General features: G+C 44.8%; 2 protein-coding genes across 4 annotated transcripts in view; one reads left to right on the forward strand and one right to left on the reverse strand.

The window, feature by feature from the left end:
- Nucleotides 1–20,932, forward strand: part of SLF1 (SMC5/6 complex localization factor 1) — a 74,639-nt gene that overhangs the window by 39,646 nt on the left and 14,061 nt on the right. For both annotated transcript variants that reach the window (XM_032802765.2, XM_032802767.2), the window contains one exon: nucleotides 10,969–11,116. In XM_032802765.2, coding sequence (XP_032658656.1) covers nucleotides 10,969–11,116 — 148 coding nt within the window. The remainder of the gene's footprint in view (nucleotides 1–10,968; nucleotides 11,117–20,932) is intronic.
- Nucleotides 1–20,932, reverse strand: part of MCTP1 (multiple C2 and transmembrane domain containing 1) — a 505,482-nt gene that overhangs the window by 9,309 nt on the left and 475,241 nt on the right. The window lies entirely within an intron of this gene.

Here is a 20,932-nt window from a genome sequence, read left to right on the forward strand (position 1 = left end):
TGCGCAGTGTTCCTCCAGCGGTACCGGCCACAGCACCGTAGAAGATCCCACACCCGCCTCGGGACTGACAATCTCCTGGGCCCCAGAGATGCCCGCCCTGGCACCGTTCCCACTCCCCAGTTGCTCAAAAGAAGCAAGCCTTGGGAGGACCTTCCATTATGCCCGAAGCGGTCGCTCCGTCCCCGACCGAGTAATCTTTGGACCAGACCTCTAAGCCTGACGAGTGCTAGGCCCTGGTCTTCTCATGCCAGCCCTGCGCAATGGACCACGCAAGCGGAATAGGTTACATTGCCTTCCACTCCAGATACCTTTGAGGCCGCCAGAGGGCTCATCGAAATGACAGCACTGGTGTACCCAATCCAAGCATCAGCTCCAGCCTGAGTCCTGGTACTGTCCAAGGATAAACCGGCAATGTTCAGACTGTTAGCCTTCAGACCAGCATCTCCACACCGCTGTGAGTCCTGGTGTCATTCGGACTCCCGGCACTGCTCCAGGTACCAGTCTGACTCTCGGCACTGGATTGACTCGTGGGGTGGTCCCGCAGCCCTGATCCTTGGAGCCATTCATGCTCAAGGTCGCTGTCAAACTGCTGGAACGTGGTCCTGCTCAAGGTCCAGGTCACATTCAGCAACCTTGCGGCACTGTTTGGACCGACGCTGTTCAGAGTGCCAATCCCTGCACCGGCTGTCACCACAACACTGGCCAGCGACTCGTCACCAATCCTCTTTGTGTCACCGCTCCCCATCACGGCACCACTTCTCGGCAAGGCACTGCTCTTCATTGCGGTATTGGTCGCAGTCATGATCAGCTCTACGATGCCGATCTCCATATGACTCTCGTCTGTTAAGGGACTCGGTGCCCCCCTTGCTCCATTCGCACACCGCTCTTCCTCGGCCGCCATGATCCAAATCCCCTTCCGGCAGATCGGAGAGTGCTTCAGGGATTTCAGACATTCCCCAGTCAGGCTGGGAAGCCTCTGTCATGACCCCCCGGCACCCAACTGGCAAACACAGTGGCAATTTTGGACCCCCAGGCGTATCATCAGGCTCAAGAGGCCTCCCTGGTTGCCCGGCCGTCATCATGGTCAGACACCTGACCTCCTGAGGTGACCCTCAGCTACCCCCCTCCAGACACAGAGCAACCCGTGGTAGGGGCTACCCCATGCGCCCAGGAAGAGCTATCCACAGCTGACCAAAGGGCCACCTCTGACCTGGCTCTCCTGGTGGAGTCATCTTCATCCTCCCCTGATGAGGCTGTGGCAGGCATGTCCACGTCTGGTCCACCTCCAATGGACTTTAGAGTCCTACAAGAACTGCTTAGGCGCGTAGCCGTAAATATGAACCTCCAAGTTGAGGAGGTTGTGAAGGAGGAGGATCCTGTGGTGGACATTTTTGGCTCAGAAGGGCCTTCTAGGGTGACCCTCTCCATGAATAAAACTATTCAAACCAATGCCAAAACCCTCTGGCAAACCCCGGCCTCTATTCCCCCCACAGCCAAAGGGGTGGAAATAAAATACTTTGTCCCCACCAGGGCGTATGAATGCCTTTTCACCCACCCCGTCCCATTCTTGCTTGTGGTGGATGCGGTGAACCCAAAAGAAAGACAAGGCCAACAAGGGCCCGCTCCCAAATCAAAGGATGCCAAAAGGCTGGACCTTTTCGGAATAAAACTTTTTTTGTTCTACTGCTGGTCACTCACTACAGATCGCAAACCAGCTTGCGATCCTCAGTAGATACAATTTTAATTCCTGGTCTGAGGTCCTTAAGTTTCAAGACCTTCGCCCAGCAGAGGCTCGTACGGAACTGGGGGCCATTGCTGAGGAGGGCACATTGGTAGCTCGAACCTCTCTTCAGGGTTCCCTCAATGCTGCGGATGCGGCTGCACGCACTCTGGCATCCAGCATCGCCATGCGGTGGAACACCTGGCTCCAGTCTTCGGGACTTATGCCTGAGGTGCAGCACACCATCCGAGATCTCCCCTTTGTTGGTCAGGGCCTGTTTGCAGAGCAAACCAATTTCCGCCTGCATACCTTAAAGGACACAAGAAACACTATTAAATCCTTGGCATGCATACCCCGGCTACCCAAAGAAAGCCGTTTAAGCCCCAGACCATCCAATAATGTCCCTTCCCGCCCAGGCAGGACTTCTCCCGTCGGAGAAGCAGGTACTCTTGACATAGACCATCATGTCCCCCCTTCAGACAGGGTCAAAGACAATCCAAGCCACCTCTGGGCCCTAAGCACCCATTTTGAAGGTGCGCTCGAGGACGGACTACCAGCTCATACCGCAAACAATTATGCCTTTCTGAACCTTCCATCCCATTTCTGCCATGCCTGGTCCCGTATTACATTGGACCGTTGGGTCCTCCGCACAGTGCAGACGGGATAGTCTATCCATTTCCATTCCATCCCACCTTCCCACCCTCCTTCCCTGTCCCTCTTCAGGGATCCTTCTCACGAGCAGCTCCTCGTCCAGGAGGTACAATCCCTCCTTGCCTTGGGGCAGTGGAGGAAGTGCCTCAGGAGCTCAGGGGCAAGGGTTTCTACTCCCGTTATTTCCTTGTCTCCATTCTGGGCCTCAGGGAGCTCAACAAGCACATTGTCAACCTGAAGTTCCGCATAATCTCCTTAATTATTTTCTTACTGGATCTGGGAGACTGGTATACCGCCCTTGATATGAAAGACGCCCTTGATATGAAACATTTCAGTTACTCCGCTTCACAGACGTTTCCTCCATTTTGCGGTGAACAAAATGCACTATCATTTCACAGCCCTCCCGTTCGGCTTGTGCACAGCCCCTTGCATCTTTACCAAGGGCATGGCGGTTGTGGCAGCTTTTCTTCGCCGACACCACGTGCACGTCTTCCTGTACCTTGACAACTGGCTTACACAAGGCCGGTCTCACCAAGAAGTCCGGTTTCAAGTACAACTGGTCATGGACACATTCAGTCACTTGGGCATCATACTGAATGTCAGCAAATCTGTCCTCTCCCCTACTCAAACATAGAGTTCATCGGGGCAGTCCTGGATGCAAACCAAGTGAGAGCTTTCCTCCTGGAGGCCCGGAGCCTGGCTATAGCAAGCATAATTACCAGCCTCTGCAAATTTCCCACCACCACAGCAAGGCAGTGTCTCAGGTTGCTGGGTCACATGGCGTCCTGTACCTACATGGTGCAACACACCAGGCTAAGACTCAGGCCTCTACAGATGTGGTTGGTGTCAGCCTATCGACCAGGCCATGACAGCCTAAATATGGTGCTCATGGTCCCAAAGCACACACTTGACTCCCTACATTGGTGTCTGGACCCCCATATGGTGGGTGCCGGGGTCCCGTTCCATCCCCATCAACCCACCCCATCAACCCTCCATGGCTGAACCTGTTAGAACTTTCATGCTCAGACTCGGTTAGCGAGGTTCTCCTTGGAAGCAGAAAACCTTCCACTCACGCCATTTATCTGGCTAAATGGAAGAGCTTTTCAATTTGGTCTTTTCAGAAGAGCTCTGCTCCTTTGCAGTCCTTGATTCCCTTCATCCTGGACTATTTACTTCACTTAAAGCAGCAGGGGCTGTCGGTATAGTCAATAAGAGTGCACTGGCCGTGATTTTGGCTTTCAATCCAGGCTCAGTGGGTTGTTCAGTATTTGCTAACCCTATGGGTTGGCTGCTTCCTCAAGGGGCTAGACAAACTGTACCCTCAAGTGAGACAGCCAGTTTCCCCGTGGGATCTCAGTCTGGTGCTCTGGAGACTGATGGGCCCTCCCTTTTGAGCCCCTAGTGATATGCTCTCTCCTTTACCTCTCTTGGAAGGTGGCATTCCTCGTGGCTGTAACTTCAGCTAGGAGAGTATCTGAGCTCAAGGCCCTGATGTCTGAGCCCCCTTTATACTGTGTTTTACAAAAACAAGTTGCGGTTGCATCCAGCTTTTGTCCAAAAGGTGGCTTTACAGTTTCACACGAATCAGGATATTTTTTCTGCCAGCGTTCTTCCCTAAGCCACATGCCACTAATTGAGAACGCATGCTCCATTCTCTGGATGTCAGACAGATGTTAGCCTTTTACATTGAGCAGACAAAGATGTTTTAGAAGTTGACATAGCTCTTCATCGCAATTGCTGAGTGAATGAAAGGGCTCCCAATGTCTTCCCAAAGGATTTATTCATGGATCATGGCTTTTATTAGGGCGTGCTATGTCCTAGCAAAGAAAAAAATCCCAGCATTAACAGCGCACTCCAGGAGAGCGCAAGCTTAGTCTGTAGCATTCCTGGCGCAGATCCCTATTCAGGGTAGTTGCAGGTTGGGGACGTTTTCATCTGTTCACACTTTTGTGTCATACTACACCATTACACAGCAGGTTAGAGGTGATGCTGCATTTGTAGAGCTGTTCTACAGTCTGCAACTCCGATCCCTCCTCCAGGGGATTGCTTGAGAGTCACTTTCTTGGAATCAACATGAGCAATCACTCGAAGAAGGAAAAATGATTAGATACCTTTTCATAACCATTCGTTGAGATGTTTTGCTTATGTCCATTCCAAGACTCACCTGCCTCTAATCTGTTAAAGTATCTGACAAGAAAGAACTGAAGAGGCGGCGGGTAGGCAGGAGCTTATATACATCGCCATGAAGGCGCGACTCCAGGGGATCCACAGCCGAGCCAACGGGTACCACTAGGGGGAAAACCTTCCAACTTTCCTATTCGGAATGGACATGAGCAACACCTCTCGAAGAACAACAATTACGAAAGGTAGGTGTGACATTCCCCTGGTGTTATCTGGACCGATGATCTGCTAGGTCCATTCAGTCCTCGCATGTAAGCTGCTCCTTGGATTGTGCAACCAAATGACACTAGCTAGTATCTCTGGTCCCAGATACAACCCTAGGAACCTCTATCTTGCAGTGTCCAGTTATGCCTGGAGTCGTGCCTTCATGGATGCTGCAAGCTATATGAGTTTGTCAATTTAACAAAGAAATTGATATGTACCAGGCTTGTTATCCCAAGGGGAGTCTGACATGCTTCAGAACAAATACACTGTTTCAGTTGGAATAAACAAATTTATTAACTATAAAAGATTGATTTTAAGTGATTTTAAGTCAAAGCATAACCATTTGGATTTGGTCAAATGAAATAAAAGCAAAGCACATTCTAAGCTGATCTTAACACTTTCAATGCCCTTACAAACTTAGATGCTTCTCAGCCCAGGGTGGCTGTTTGCTCTTCAGCCAGGCTTTCCCCTTTGATCAGCACTTCAGTCGCTTGGTGTGGTGTCTATAGATGTAGATGGAAGAGAGAGGAAAGGTATGGCAAACATCTCTCCCTTTTATCATGTTCTTTCTTCTCTCTTGGCTTTGTTCCCTCCCACCTTCAGAGTCAGGTGAGCATTACCTCATCGCAGTCCCAAACTGACCAAAGGAAGGGGGGAGTGATTCACTCAGAGTCCAACAGATTCTTTGTTGCTGCCTAGGCCAGTATCCTTTGTTTCTGTGAGGCTGGGCTGGGTTTGTCCCATACATGCCCTGATGGGGTGTGAACTACCCCTCTGCTCTTGGAGAGTTTTGCCTGGGCCTGTTTTAAGCCATGAGGACACATTTTCAGCCTCATAACTATATACATGAAATTACAACCTGTAACATTACTATAACAATTACTATACCAACAATGCTCAGTGCATCATGAGCCTTCTGAAGACACCCAACATGACAAACTTGCACTGGATTCCATGCAATCATTTTATAAGGATAAACATGGCGGTGCAGAGTGTCCCCCTGAGGTACAGAACGTCACAGTAGGTAACTGTTTCTTCTGTGGTGCCCAATTGGCAAAGGGAGATAGTTTCCCACCAGCAGCTTGGAATAATATCAGAGTTTGCAGCTAAAGTATTCAAACATATAGGGACTGAACAGCATATCTATGAGTAGAGTAGGCTGATCAGCTACTGAGGTATCCCTGGAAAATATGTCCTTCCCTGAAATGTGAATACCTATCTGGAGTTTCTGCTCCAGGAACATTTTGCAACTATCAGTACCTGGGACTGGGTCAGAATTCATGAGGGAATCAACATGATGCTGTGCTAGCTTAGCCTGTTATGATTGCACAGAAATACACAGGACTCCACAGCCATCCTCCTAACCTCTGTCTCTCTCTTCCCCACGCCCCTGACATCTGGCACATTTCTGAACAAAATTTCAAACACCCTTTTCATATTTGGGACAAATGATTCACCTGTGGACTGCATGAACCACCTTTAACTAAAATGACTAGATTTGTAAATGGAACACATGTCTACATCCTCCCAACACAGCTAACTGTCTCCAAGCAGTTTGTTACACCACTGAGTATTACAGAGCGGCATAATTACAAGCATGACAATGTAAGGTGGTTGTTGGCAAAAATCTGTGCCTTTTCAGTAAAAATTCACTTTCAAGGTGTTTTTTACTGTTTGAGTTTCCCAGTTGCCACTTTGAACTCAATTTGGTGGGGAGGAGAGGGAGCCAAGCCACCATTGGCAGATTCATGCTACTAGCCCAGGCTTATAATATTTTTTTGCATTGATTCATAGAATGGAAATCCCTCCCATTCCTATATTAATGAACTTAAAATGGAGCCAGAAACTTACCAGGCTCTGGGATGGCTTCTGTCCCTTCCATGTCTATAGCAGGCTGTATGACAGGCTGTTCTTCAGGGAATTATCAAAAAGCTCCTCCAAGTATGGCCTCAACAATGTGCTGCTACTCCTTCTGCAAAGCCTTGCTTGAGACTGGTTTCAGCGACAGAGTCACTTCAATGTCCTCACTCTCGTGCCTGATTCTAGCTTTTGTCAGCTCCCATGCTGGAATCTGGGGCCAGCAAGGCTGAGCAGGTCATCATACACCACTGTTGACTCCGCACTCAGTACAGTGCCCAGCACCCGATCAAATTCCTCATAAAACAGGCTTGTCGGCAAGTTGCCCAAGATGCAGTTCAGGTCCCTGGTTTTCCTGTTCTGTCTTGAGCTGCTTAATTCACTCCCTGCATTGGTCACTGGGCCGGTAAATTTGCAAAGCTGCCAGCTTCTTTGCTATTTGCTGCTATGCGTGGTCATTCCAGGTACTCTTACTCACTAAAGTCCATTGTTTCGCTGGCTTCATACCAGAGATTTACCAAAATCTAGATGCAGTTCCATCACTGTGAAGCTGCTGTGCAGTCATCTTTGTGAACACAGAAGGGTCTGGTGTTTTTGCAGCTTGCTGTTCAGAAGGCAATAGATAGGTTAAATGCTGACTCACTGAGCTGCTACACTACACCAAGGAAGGTTGCTTCTGTTTCCCTGCAATATTTGGCAATTCTTGTAATAGAGAGGACAAGGAAAGTTGGCCTATGGTATTGTGGGCTATGTATGTCAGACTCCTAGGAGTCGACTCAGGAGGGTGGGGTGCATCTACAATGCAGAACAATAGGGCTTGAACCCTGGGTCTTGGCTTGACTGGGACTTGGACCCTCCATCCCACAAGGTCCTAGGACCCTAGGTCCAAGACCAAGTCTGAGAGATTTTTATACAGAGGAAGAGGGGGCTGGGCTTAAGCCTGAATCTGAGCCCAGGCTTATGCTGCAGTGTAGACATATACCTTCAGTAACTTTCTCTTGTGAATCCATATTGAAGTTTGTGGGCAGATTTTCCTTAGGTTGGTGTCTTTGTGTCTTCTCTGTTTTTCTTAGTTGTCTGTGGTAGCTTGCTTGTAGACATGGACAGAATGAGTTGTGTTGAGTGCTGTGTTTGAGCAGGGTAGGAGAGGGCATGTGAGATCAGTGCTCACTTTGGAGTTTTTACATTTCTCCTACTTTCATGAGATTGTAGGAAAATATGCTACCTTCAGGCTTGTTTAGAATCAGAATTAGTTGTGGTCCTTTCATTGGTTCGGTATCTTTATGGGTTGTCCTTAAGAGCATCTTTTTAAGAATATGTAGTTTGTTAATTATATACCAATTGGGGTTGTAATTCTTTCTTGACAGTTATATTTCATTTGTCTTTGACGGGAGATTCTTAGAACATCTTTAAATTTAGTGTTTTAGCTCTCTGTTCAGTCCATTTTTCTGAGAGTGTTTTCAGTTTCATTAGGGTTTAACAGGAAACCAAATTCTGCCTCCAAAAAGTCCAAGCACTCCTATGCTTTTATATAAACGTTTTTTTAGTTTGCAAAAGTTTTTTTTTTAATATTAAATAATTCTTAGAGAGGCTTTAACTTAAATAATTGCTTCTTCAAAACAATTTTTGGCGAGATGATGATTCTTATCTTCCTGAGTTGGTTGAGGGAAATGCTGGAGCACTGTGTAATTATTTTCCCATTAATATAAATATTCTATGCTCAAATAGCTTCCTGTATTGGTAATCAGTTTAATTCAGGTTGGTACATAAGTATATCATTTACAAAACAATGATATTAGGAATACTAGGAGCTTTGCTTTTAGCTAATATTTGCAAGTATGCATTTCACAGAGGAGTTTGCCATTTCAACATTTAACAATCACTCAGATTTACAAAGCCATCGTTTATTTTTAAATACCAAAATCATTATTGATAAAAGGTCTCTTCATCATGTGTAAGGTTCTTATCTTCAGTTATGTGCTAAAACTGCTCATCAAAATAGTTCACAAAACTGCAAAAGGACTATGTAAAAATGCAAGGGTTAAAAATATTTCGGAAGCAGAGTAGAGTTGTACAATAGCAGTATAGATTATTTTAATACTTTTGTTTGAAGTTTTCTATTATGTTTAATAAATAGGAGCTATATAGTTGCACAGTGATTGTTACCACGCATGATAGAAATTACTATATTTAATGTGGAAGTTAACTGAGACTTTTTATACACATACTTTTTAATTAAATTATATATCACTACTAGGATCCAGTATCACACTTGCTATTTTTTGGCAATTTTCATTTAAAATAATTTCATGCATTTTCATAGGCATTACTTATAGTGGGTTAGGATATCATTTTCTTTAATATAGCATTGAAGCATTCGCTTCAAATCATTAACTAAACAGAAGTGCTTAGTTTATGCAAATGTTGTTCTATCACGTCAGCCAACTGAACGTATGCCAATCCTGCCAGCTGACATCATAGCAGTAAATTTCATTGTCAAGAATCTGAGAATACAGTAGGCTTTCCTTGGCAGTGGACAGAGGTGAGATACTTAATTGTGGAGGAGTTGTAGCTGCAATTTGTGCATCTGCCAAACTGCTCTGCAGCTCTTTGCTATCTGTTTTGTAGAACACCATTAACATACGCTCTATAAGCAGGTTTCTGGAAAAGTGCCAAAAGAGGCTCCATGTGGTCTCTGCTCTAGATTAAATCCCAGGAGTGGTGAGAGAGCTGGCCAATCAGCACCCTTCTCCCACTCCAACTGGCCAGTGGGCACTAGAGACTCCAAGGGGAGGTGGGAGAAGCTACCTGGTGGCCCTCATCAGCGAGAGTCTCCCTCCCTCTCTCACTGCTGGGGCTGTCCCCTTTCATTGCTGTCCCTATCAATTTAGGCAGGTGTGAGGCATTTTGCTCTATAAGCAGTTGTTATCCCCTCTTACACTTCAAGATACCTGCAACCTTTGCCAGAAATAAAAATCAGGGAACGAGTAGAATGGAGAGGTGGCTGAGGAACAGGAGAGAGACTCCAAATATCTCGCTCTATTCGTAGACTACTTATGTGACCTTGGGCAAATCACTTAATCTTTCTGCAGTAATTCTGCTTATCTCAGTGGTCCAGAAACTATGGGGTGCATCCTCTAAGGGCCTTGGCCCCTCAGGAGGAACATTGAGGGGGAAGGGGACACACAGCAGGGCCTGGGCCAGTCCCCACAGTGGGCAGGGAGGGAGCGGCATACAGACAGATTCTATTAATGGTAAGAGGGGATGTGATTCGAAAAGTTTGCACACCACTGGCTCTTAAAAGTGAATTATAACAAAACAAATTTAAATTCTTAGTCTTCTGCTTTCTATTCCTGACTCTCTTAGAAATGTTTAAAATATTTTTTTTTATCTATGTAATAAAATGTGTAACAGGTGAGGAAAAGGTGTGCACTCTTTTTTTACCCTTCCCCTGCCCAGCTAATACTTCCTCAATTCTACCTTCCTTTTTTTTTTTTTTTAATAAAATTTCTCACTCCATCTTAAGTATTAGTTTTTCTTCATTTTATTGTGTTCTAAGTGGAGACTGTCCCTGTGTGTTAGATGTATGGAGTGTGTGTTGGTTTAGAGATACCTTACGTCTGATTGGTCCTATAGTCTCTATTATTCTTTCATAAATCTCCATCTGCTTTATGAAACTCGTTCTTTCCCAGTCATTGGTGCTTTCCAGTTCTGCTGAGAGAATTGTTTTTAATATTAATTTGATCCTCAACCAGACTTCGGTCTCAGAGAATTACCGGCAGTATTAAGAAAGTTCCCCATTCCAAAATGCTAGTAGGCAGAGTTTGCCTGTCTCCTGCACTTGTGTTCTGTGGAGCAAAGGACCTCCTTACATCTTCACCTGTCTCTAGCAAATCCATGTCTGGTCAGTCATAATTTGGCTTTAAACTTGCATTTGATGATATCTTTAAAAAAAATAATTTTAATGGGCAACAAGGGAGGAAGATTTCTAGAAAGTAAATAAGCAGCTTAATTGAAGTAAATGAAATCATGCGTTTAAACTCAGACTTTACACCACCTCTTTTGTGTGTGACTTTAAGTATTGATCTCATTTTGCATATGTTTGTTTTTAAATACTGTAAAGCACTTTCTTCTGAGTGTTCAATTGACTTGTAATTAATGGCGTGTTAATCATATTAATCTACTTGCAAGAGTGAGCACCGGAGCTGGAGAAAGTAGAGTACCTGAGAAAGTTAATTGTCGGCGGAGTGGATCTTTGTTGTTGCTGTTGTTACCAACTCATTCTCTTTTTGTTTTGGTTTGTTTTTTTGGTATTTCATAAGTCTATTCTACAAATACTGCATATTCTGTTTTAGGCCTTCAAAGATGAAGTAGCTATGCTGCTAACTGGAATTCTTGGAACTGTAGTAGAATATTGGATTCTTTCTGGCTTTATGATGGACAGAAACGTGTTGCATCAAGTGGCAGATGACCTGGCAAATTACATTGCCATTTCATGTGATGGTGAGTGTCTGGGATACATTTTATATTCTTTTAAATGTTAGTCTCAGATATTAAAATCCTTATTTAAGTTTCCTGTTAAACTATTTTGCCTTTCATTATGCATGTGCAATCTCATTACATAGATATTTGAAAATATGAAAAGGGCAATGTTTGATTCTTGTGTCTACTGACTGAGGCAAGGGCCAAAATTTATTAGGTTTCCTAGCAGATTTCTGCTGGACAGGTTTTGTTTTCATCAGGCTCCAAATCTTGTTTAAATCCCTCTTGAGTTGCAGAATGGGAGCTCTGCTGCAAAAACTGTCAGCCCAGGAAGAGGCTCAGAGCCTGGGAGGTTTATTGGGGTCTCATCATACTCCATGTAATAATAAATAATAACTGGATATATACCAATCTCCTAGAACTGGAAGGGACCTTGAAAGATCATTGAGTCCAACCCCCTGGCTTCACTAGCAGGACTAAGTACTGATTTTTGCCCCAGATCCCTAAGTGGCCCCCTCAAGGATTGAACTCACAACCCTGGGTTTAGCAGGCCAGTGCTCAAACCACTGAGCTATCCCTCCCCCTCTCTGCTGATATTCCACTAGGGATATATCTGTTAGGTCAGATTATTCCTTCAGCTCTTGAGACTTGGCAAACAGTACCCTCCTCACTGACCAAAGACTTTTTTCAACAAATTTGAAAATCACCAGAGCTAAAGGCCCAGGGTTCTACTCCCTCTATTTCCTAATCCCAAAAGACAATGGCAGCCTCAGACTAATAGTGGACCTATGAAACCTCAACAAATTCATGAAGAAGCTGAAGTTCTGCATGGTCTCCTTGGCCTCCATTATTCCTTCCTTGGACCGAAGGGACTGGTATGCTGCCCTCGACTTTAAAGGTCGCTTATTTCCACATTGCAATCTTTCAGGGACACAGAAGGTTCCTCAGATTTGTCATGAACCATATGCACTACCAATTTAGGGTGCTCGCGTTCAGTCTCTCGGCAGCCCCTCAGGTGTTCATGAAGTGCATGTCATTGTACCCTTCCTGGTCAGAGGTTGGTCCAGACTTCAGGTAGACACAGATGTGAGACTAATACTGTCAACCTTCTAGTACTTAAGTCTGCTCATAAATGCGCAGAAATCCACCTTCTACCTGGTCCAGAGGATAGAATTCATCAAGGTGATTCTCTACTCAGTACAGGCCAGAGCTTCTTTCTCAGAAGCACACTTCCAAGTAATAAAGAGGCTTATGTAAAGCCTCACGAATCACCCTGTCACCATGGTGAGAAATTGCTTATAGCTCCTGGGCCACGTTGGTATCTTGTACCTCTGTGATTCAGCACGCAAGATTTTGTCTCAGACCCCCCCAAGCATGGCTGGCCTTGGTATATTTGCCAAGTTGACATAATCTAAACTCAGTTACTGTTTCCCACATTAGTGATTACCTCCCTCGAATGGTGGTTAGTCCTGCTAGCAGTGTGTGCAGGAGTCCCTTTCTCAAGACCCCAACCATCAGTGTCCCTTTTCACAGACATGTTGGCAATAGGATGGGAGCTCACTTGGGGTCCCTCAGGACTCAGGAACTTTGGTCTCCAGAAGAGTTTTTGTTATACATCAACATCAGAGAGCTTAGGGCAGTTTACCTGGTCTGCCAAGCATTCCAACCCCACATTGCGGGCCAGTGCGTGTCAGTCCTTACAGACAACAGCCATGCTCTATATCAACAGGCAGGATGGAGTACGCTCCTCTCACCTTTGCCAGAAGTCACTGTGCTCATGGAAATTTTTCATAGCCCACTCGATTCACCTCGAGGCCTCCTATCTGCCAGGTTCTCAGAATGAACTAGCTGATAATTTCAGCAGAGTCTTCTCCAACCATTGTGAGTGGTCCATCTGCCCAGAGATCCTACAAGTCATCTTTCAGAAGTGGGGAATGCCCCAAATATATCTTTGAAACAAAGCACAACAAGAAGCAGAGCTGGCTCCACGCACCAACATAGCAAGCAGGTGCCTGGGGCGGCCAATGAAGGGGGGAGGGGGGGCAGCACGGTCCGCGGCAATTTGGTGGTGGGGCTGTTGCTTCCTCTCTCAGCGAAGGACCTGCCACCGAATTGCCGCCGATCACAGCTGCCCTTTTTTGTGCTAGAACTGGCCTTGACAAGAAGTGTGTCCAGTTCTGCTCTTTCCTCGGCCACAGTCCAGGATCTCTGACAGGTGCTTTCCTCTTGCCTTGGACAGGTCATCTGTTCTACTCATTTCCACCCATTCCTCTCATACACAAGGTCTGCTGAGGATCAGACAGGCAGAGCGCGAGTCATTTTGATAGTTCTGGCCTGGCCATGACAGCACTGGTTCATTACGCTCCTGAACCTGCCAGTGGAAACACCAACCCAGACCTGATATCCCAGGACTCTGGTCACCTGCATCACCTGAACCTTGATTCCCTTCATCTTACAGCCTGGAAGCTCCATGGCTGAACCCCTTGGTGCTCCAGACTGATTCAAGAAGTTTTTAGGGAGCAGAAAGTCATCCACTAGAGCTATGTACTTGGAAAAGTGAGACAGATTCTCTATCTGGTCAGTGCAGAAAGGTCTCTCACTCATGTGGTCATCAATGCCCTTCATTCCGGACTATTTGCTACACCTGAAGCAGCAAGGGCTATCCGTGTCATTGATTAGAGTCCACCTGTATGCAATTTTGGGTGTCACCTGTGGGTGAAGGGCCAGTCTGTCTTTGAAAACCAATCTGCAGTCAGTTTTTCAAGGGTTTGACAGACTATGTCCCCAGGTACATCAATCAGTCCCACCCTGAGATCTCAACCTGGTATTGTCAAGACTCATGGGTTCTCCATTCGAGCCATTGGCAAAGTGTCCTCTGCTCAACTTGTCCTGGAAGGTGGCCTTCTGGTGGCCACTACTTCAGCCAGAAGGGTCTCCTAGATTAGGGTCCTTACTCCATACATGGGATACTTCAAGGACTAGGTCCAGCTGCATCCTCAACCAGCCTTCCTCCCAAAGATGGTTTCACAGTTCCATAGTAACCAGGACATATTCCTTCTGGTCTTCTACCCGAAACCGCATGCCAACAAACAGGAGTAGAGACTTTACTCACTAGATGTCAGCTGCACTCTGTCCTTTTACACAGGACTAAATCATTCTGGAAAACTACTCAATTTTCTGTGGATGTTACAGACTGGATGAAGGGTCTCCCAGTCTCAGCCCAGAGAATTTTATCATGGATCGCTTCCTGTATCCAGACATGCTACAGCCTGGCGAATGTCCCTGCTCCAGCTCTGACCACACACACTACAAGGGCACAACCATCTTCAGCTGCATTCGTGGTTTATGTCCCTATGCAGGACATCTGTAGAGTGGCAACATGGTCTTCAGTCTACACTTTTGTGTCTCACTATGCCATCACTCAGCAGGCTAGAGATGAGGCTGAGTTTGGCTGAGCAGTGCTACAGTCTGCTTGTCAATGAACGCCAGACCTTTCCCCTACATCTGCTTGGAAGTCACCTACATTAGAATGGACACGAGCAAACACTTGAGGAAAAAGGGTCACTAACCTTCCGTAACTGTTGTTTTTCGAGATCTGTTGCTCATGTCTATTCCAACCATCCCCCCCCCCCCCGCCCCCTCCATCACCCCTCTATTAAAGTTAGCTGGCAAGAAGGAACTGAGGAGGTGGCGGGTCGGCAGGACCCTTTATACCATCACTATGAAAGCGTGATTCCAGGGGGCACCAGAGCTGACCTGACTGATACCACTGAGAGAGAAACTTTCTGGTGGCAGTGCTTGGAGCAAGTACACACCTACATTGGAATGGACATGAGCAACACACCTCGAAGAACAACAGTTAAGGAAGGTTAGTAACCATTTTATCATGGCTCTGATGAAGAATTTCAAGCAGAGAACCATCCTGCCCCAGCTCACATATCCTTATCATTCGCAGATAAAGCTGTAGTTTTAAAGACATCTGAAAGACATGACAACAAGATATTCCAGGACATGTTATATATAATGATTGCAAAACTGGAGATTCCCGTGGACATAGTCCAGGGAAAAAAACACTCAAGCTCTGGAGCATGATCCACACTTTTTGGTTTCTGGAAGTCTTGCAATACTCATCATAACGGACTTTTAGAGCTGTCTAAATTGCTCTGGCAGATGCCTTCCTCCCTGTCACCAACTTTGAAGAGAGGAGACTGCCACCAAGTTCCTTCCTAGGTTTTCTAGCAATTTTATATATACGCCACAGTGGGGTCATTAGTTGTCACTGTGGCTAATGAGAGGTTGAGACAAAGCCAATTAAAAGTGACACTAAAAGAGAAGGAACTCAAAAAATTAAATTTGGACAAAAAATTATTTCACAACAGTCCTCTAAATGAGAATTGCCAACTGCCAAGCCCTATTGCCAAATTATAATTATGTGAATTGGAAGTCTATGGTTAAATTCCCATTTCAGGACAACAGAGAAGAATTTACTCTCTTATTGGTGAAGAGCAGCATGCACATTCCTCCAAGCAGCCCTTGATGCTGTGGATACAGCCTCTAGATCTCTGGTGACTTCAGTTGCTGTGAGGAGATCCTTGTGGTTCCACTCTTCAGGAATCTCTAAGGAACTTCAAGTAAGACTTCAGCATCTCCCACCTGAGGAATATGAACTCTTCAGTGCTAAAGCAGATGAGGCCTTATGCTTTCTGAAGGATTCACATGCCACAACATGATCCTTAGGGATCTTTACACCTGTACGTGGTGAAATAACTTTGCCTCTGCTGTGGTGGAGGCTTGATCTTTTTCATATTTTTCCAGACCCTCCACCCAACCCATCCTCATCCCTTTTCAAGGATTCTTCTAACAGCATGTTACATCAGGATGTGCGGTCACTGCTAAACTTTGAAGCAGTAGAAGAAGTTCCTCAAGAAAGTGGTTTTACTCTTTTTTTTTTTATTCCCAAAAAGAAAAGTTCTGGCACTTATTCTGGACCTGAGACAATTAAACACTTTCATAGACTCAGACTCATAGACTTTAAGGCTAAAAGGGACTCTTGTGATCATCTAGTCTGACCTCCTACACATTGCAAACCGCATAACCTTGTCCACCTACTCCTGTAATAGGCCCATAACCACAGGCTGAATTACTGAAGTCCTCAAATCTCGATTTAAAGACTTGGAGTTACAAAGAATCCTCCATTTTACTGTAGTTCAAACCAGCAACCACCATGCACCATGCTGCAGAGGAAGGCTAAAATCCACCAGCATCTCTGCCAGTCTGACCTAGGAGGAAATTCCTTCCTCATCCCAAATATGGTGGTCAGTTAGAGCCTGGACATATGGGCGAGATTCACCAGTCAGATATCTTGGAAAGAATTCTTGGTAGTAACTCAGAGCCCTCCCCATCTAGTGTCATATCTGTGACTGTTGGAGACTTTTGCTAATAACAGTCGCTGAAGGGCAATATGGCATGGTATGCAATCTCACCATACACAAGCTCAGTCTTGAAATAAGTGAGGTTTTTTGCCCCCACTACTCTCCTTGAAAGTCTATTCCCAGAACTTCACTTCTCTGATGGTTAGAAACCTTTGTCTGATTTCAAGCCTACACTTATTGATGACCAGTTTATGCCCACTTGTTCTTATGCCAACATTGACCCTAAATTTAAATGAACTCCTCTCCCTTCCTGGTGTTTATCCCTCTGACGTATTTATAGACAGCAATCATATCTCCCCTGAGAATTTGATTTGATAGGCTAAAAATGGTCAAGCTCTTTAAGTCTTCTCTTGTAAAGTAGATTTTCTAATTAACCTACTAGCCCTTCTCTGCACCTATTGCAGCTTGACTTCATCTTTTGTAAACATGGGAGACCAGAATCTATCTTCATTGCACATAAGGGCTGTGGAAGTCCGTATATATGCTAGTCAGACCTCACCTGGATATATTAGTACATGTTTCACCAGAATTTCTGCCATCACTAAATTGATGGAAGGACCCTCTAAAAGTCTGAGGGAATGCCAGTCTCCACTCCATTACAATCAAAGACATTCATTACATATGCCTCCAAACGATGATGGAGAACCCATTTAGATGACCTTCAAATAAAAGGTATGTGTACTCTTCAGGAAAAAATACTCCACATAGAAAATGTCTTGGAGCTAAGAACCATGTGCTGGGTGTACGTAGCTTTCTTCCTGCTTCTTGAAGGACTGACCATCAGAATGATGACTGACAATACTACAAATATGTTTTACATAAACAAGCAGAGGTGAGAGAGTAAGATGCACCTCTCTGTGTCAGCAGGCTGTGCATCTGTGAATTTTTTGTATCTGCAAGAGCCAAGTGGGGTCATCCAACCATAGACCTATTTGCCACTAGAGAAAATGGGAGGTGTCAAAAGTTCTGCTCCAGAGAGGGCAGAGTTAGGGATGCCTGTCCAATACATTTGTAGTCACATGATCCTTAGACCTGATGTAAGCTGATTCTCCAATTCCATTAATCCTAAGAGTTCTCTGGAAGCTCAGGCAGGACTCTGCTAGAATTATCCTTGTAGCTCTAGCATGACTGAGACAGTTCTGGTACTCAGAGCTAAAGAATCTATTCTCCAATACAGTTACTTCCCCAGCCAGAGGCGAAATCACAGAAGCATGGTCAAATGGTTAATCTGAATCCATGGTCCCTGCATCTCAAAGTATAGATGCTGGCAGGCTGATAGTGGAAAGAACCTGTTAATCTGAAATACAAAACATACCAATACACAGTAGACAAGACTCTGTCAGGCATACTTTATGCCACTAAATGGAAGAGATTCATGGTCTGGGCACATCAACTCCACTTATCCCTGTCCTGGACACAGATTCCAGACATATTTGACTATCTCCTGTATTTAAAGAACTCTGGACTGTCATTGATTTTCTTGAGGTTTCACTTAATAGCCATCTCAGCTTTGCACCCTCCAATTCAGGGTTATTCTGTATTTTCACACACTAAAATGGACAGATTCCTAACTATGTCCCCCAGTTAGAGAATCTCTCCCTCCCTGGGCTCTAAATGCAGTTCTTACAGGTTTATTGGACCCATCTTTCAAACAAAGCAGCAGAGAATCCTGTGGCACCTTATAGACTAACAGACATTTTGGAGCATGAGCTTTCGTGGATGAATACCCGCTTCGTCAGATGCAAGTCTTTCAAACAATTAACTACTCGTTCTTTCTTTCCATTACAACAGTCTTTCTGGTAGTAATAACATCAGCCAGAAGAAAAGAAGACCCCATATACAATTGTTCATGAAGACAGAGTGTCACTGAGACTTTTTGTCAGCAGTGGTCTCTGACTTTCACTTCACTCAGGTCATCCACTTATCTATATTCCCCCTCCCCTCCAACCTACATTCAAATAAAGACAAGGCTAAGATCCACACTCTATTTTCAGGTCACTCTTGTTTTACATAAATAGGTATCCCCTAAATTATTCTTAGTTTATGGAGGCACTGTTAAAGCATAGAGCATTTCAACACAGGCTTTCTAACTGACTCCCTAGCTGTATTAAGCTATCATATGAATTGACAATCATACCTATGAGGGTAAACACTCACTCTGCTGTTTCTTTGAGAAATATTCACATTCTGGAGATTTGTCGGGCAGCTACTTGGGACACAGTACGTACATGCATCGAGCATTACACTAAAATGGAGGACTCGTGCTTTGATGCTCATTTTGATGGAGCTTTCCTGCAAACACTATTTAGATAGTCTCTTAGCACCCACCTCCTGTGATATAGGTCACTGCTCCGAGTTGCCAACTGTGGAATATATAAGGACAAATACTCAAAAATTTAGCCCCTTCCCTGCCACTATGGATTCTGATAGCACCCGTATTCTATGTTGGCAAAAGAAGTAAGAGGTGGCCCTTCCCTTTATGCATTCAGTTGAAGGCCTGAGGTCACTTGGGACACAATGCAGCTCCCAACAGACATTGCTGGCCAAAAGAATCCAGATTCAAGTGAACTGGACATGTGTACAGAAACTAGTGTGTGTGTGTGTGTACACAACACATCTCAAAAAAACCCTACCACAGTTACTGTAATGTAAATTAAATGTTTCCTCCTTTGCATCCCTTCTGCAGGCCCTGTCCAGCCCTGAGGATTGACAAGAAATATCAGTCTATCCTGATAGAAATATGTCACCTCTGATAGCTTGAGCCTGCCCCACAAGACAAATAATCCTCCTCCAGGCTTTAGTCTATATCCTTCATAGTAAGACAAGATCTGGACAAGATCAGACAGTCTTATACCTCAAGAGGCTAAACAGCTGATATAAAGCCTGTAGCTTTCACTATTGTTATCATGTCTCCAGAAGACCTTCTGACATGAGTGCACCTGGCAGAGGCTTTTTCACATATTTCACTCAGACTATGTCATTGGGCTTTTCACCTATTGAAACTATCATTATTGTTCTAAAATAGCACCCTTCAAACAGTTCTCCACTCCACAGAATCTCTACGGGGTGCTGATAGTAATGATAGTCTGGCTAATGAGTCTAGGGACTTCTATACCTATTTTTAGCTGTCACCACAACTTAGCCAAGAAGTCCATGGTGTTTAGACAAGCAGTTGCACAGTTCTCTTGATCTTTCCAGCAGGAAGCATCTGCTGTCCTAAAGCTGTCTCCTTTACCCAGTTTATACTGAGTTGGGTGTATCAGTTATTGAGTGACAAGTTCTAAACAGAATGGGATATTCCTACAGTATAGTAGAGATTCTCCTAGCCTTGTACAGGCCCTCTTATCTATCTGCCTCAGTAAGTGTTTTGACAAAATCCCCTGCTAGTACAATATAGGAGGGTTAGCATTAGGAAATCAGCCACACCACTTCCTCTGAATTTCTTACATGATATCCTAGATATAGGCCTCCGTGCTCTCACCATTGCATCTCCATTCTTTCAGTGAATTTTAAACAGAAACCTAAACTCAGACTGGTTGCAATCTCTAGTAAATACCTCAGTACCAGCAGATTATCTTGAGGCAGCTAATTATAAAATGAACAGTTAGAATAATCTTTTCTACCTAGAATCTGTTCACAGATTCACAGAACCTTATGATCCATCTTTTCAAGCTGAAGGCATCTAGTTCCTTTCAGTAAAGACCTGCTTCCTGGCTGCAGTTACATCAGCAAGAAGAGTCTATGACAGGGGTCGGCAACCTTTCAGAAATGCTGTGCTGAATCTTCATTCATTCACCCTAATTTAAGGTTTCATGTGCCAGCAGTACATTTTAACGTTCTTAGAAGGTCTCTTTCTATAAGTCTGTAATATATAACTAAACTAATGTTGTATGTAAAGTAAATAAGGTTTTTAAAATGTTTAAGAAGCTTCATTTAAAATTAAATAAAATGCAGAGCCCTCTAGACCGGTAGCCAGGACCCTGGCACTGTGAGTGCCACTGAAAATCAGCTCGCGTGCCGCCTTCAGCACCCATGCCTTAGGTTACCTACCCCGGGTCTTTGAGATCTCTATTTAAAAGAGAAGACTTTTTCCATAAGGGACAAGGTAGTCCTTCATAATGAAAGCTAACCGTACAGGTTCCATACTCAACAGGAAATTATTCTTCAATTATTTTGCACAAAGCCTCAATACCTGAATGAAAATGCATGGCATGTGATGGGTCTGAGAAGAGAAGTTTCAAATCCAGCTTAGTAAAGCTGAGCAATTCATGAAAACATCTGTTGACTTTTACACTAAATGCCTGGGTCTAGGTGTACTTTACAGTTGGAGGTTTCAGTGCTGTACCACTGAAGTATATTCAACCACTGATAAATTGATTCCAGAGCCAAAAAGACCCTGTCATAC

This window comes from Chelonoidis abingdonii, chromosome 6 (assembly GCF_003597395.2).
Source record: "Chelonoidis abingdonii isolate Lonesome George chromosome 6, CheloAbing_2.0, whole genome shotgun sequence".
In the NCBI taxonomy this organism is placed as follows: Eukaryota; Metazoa; Chordata; order Testudines; family Testudinidae; genus Chelonoidis; species Chelonoidis abingdonii.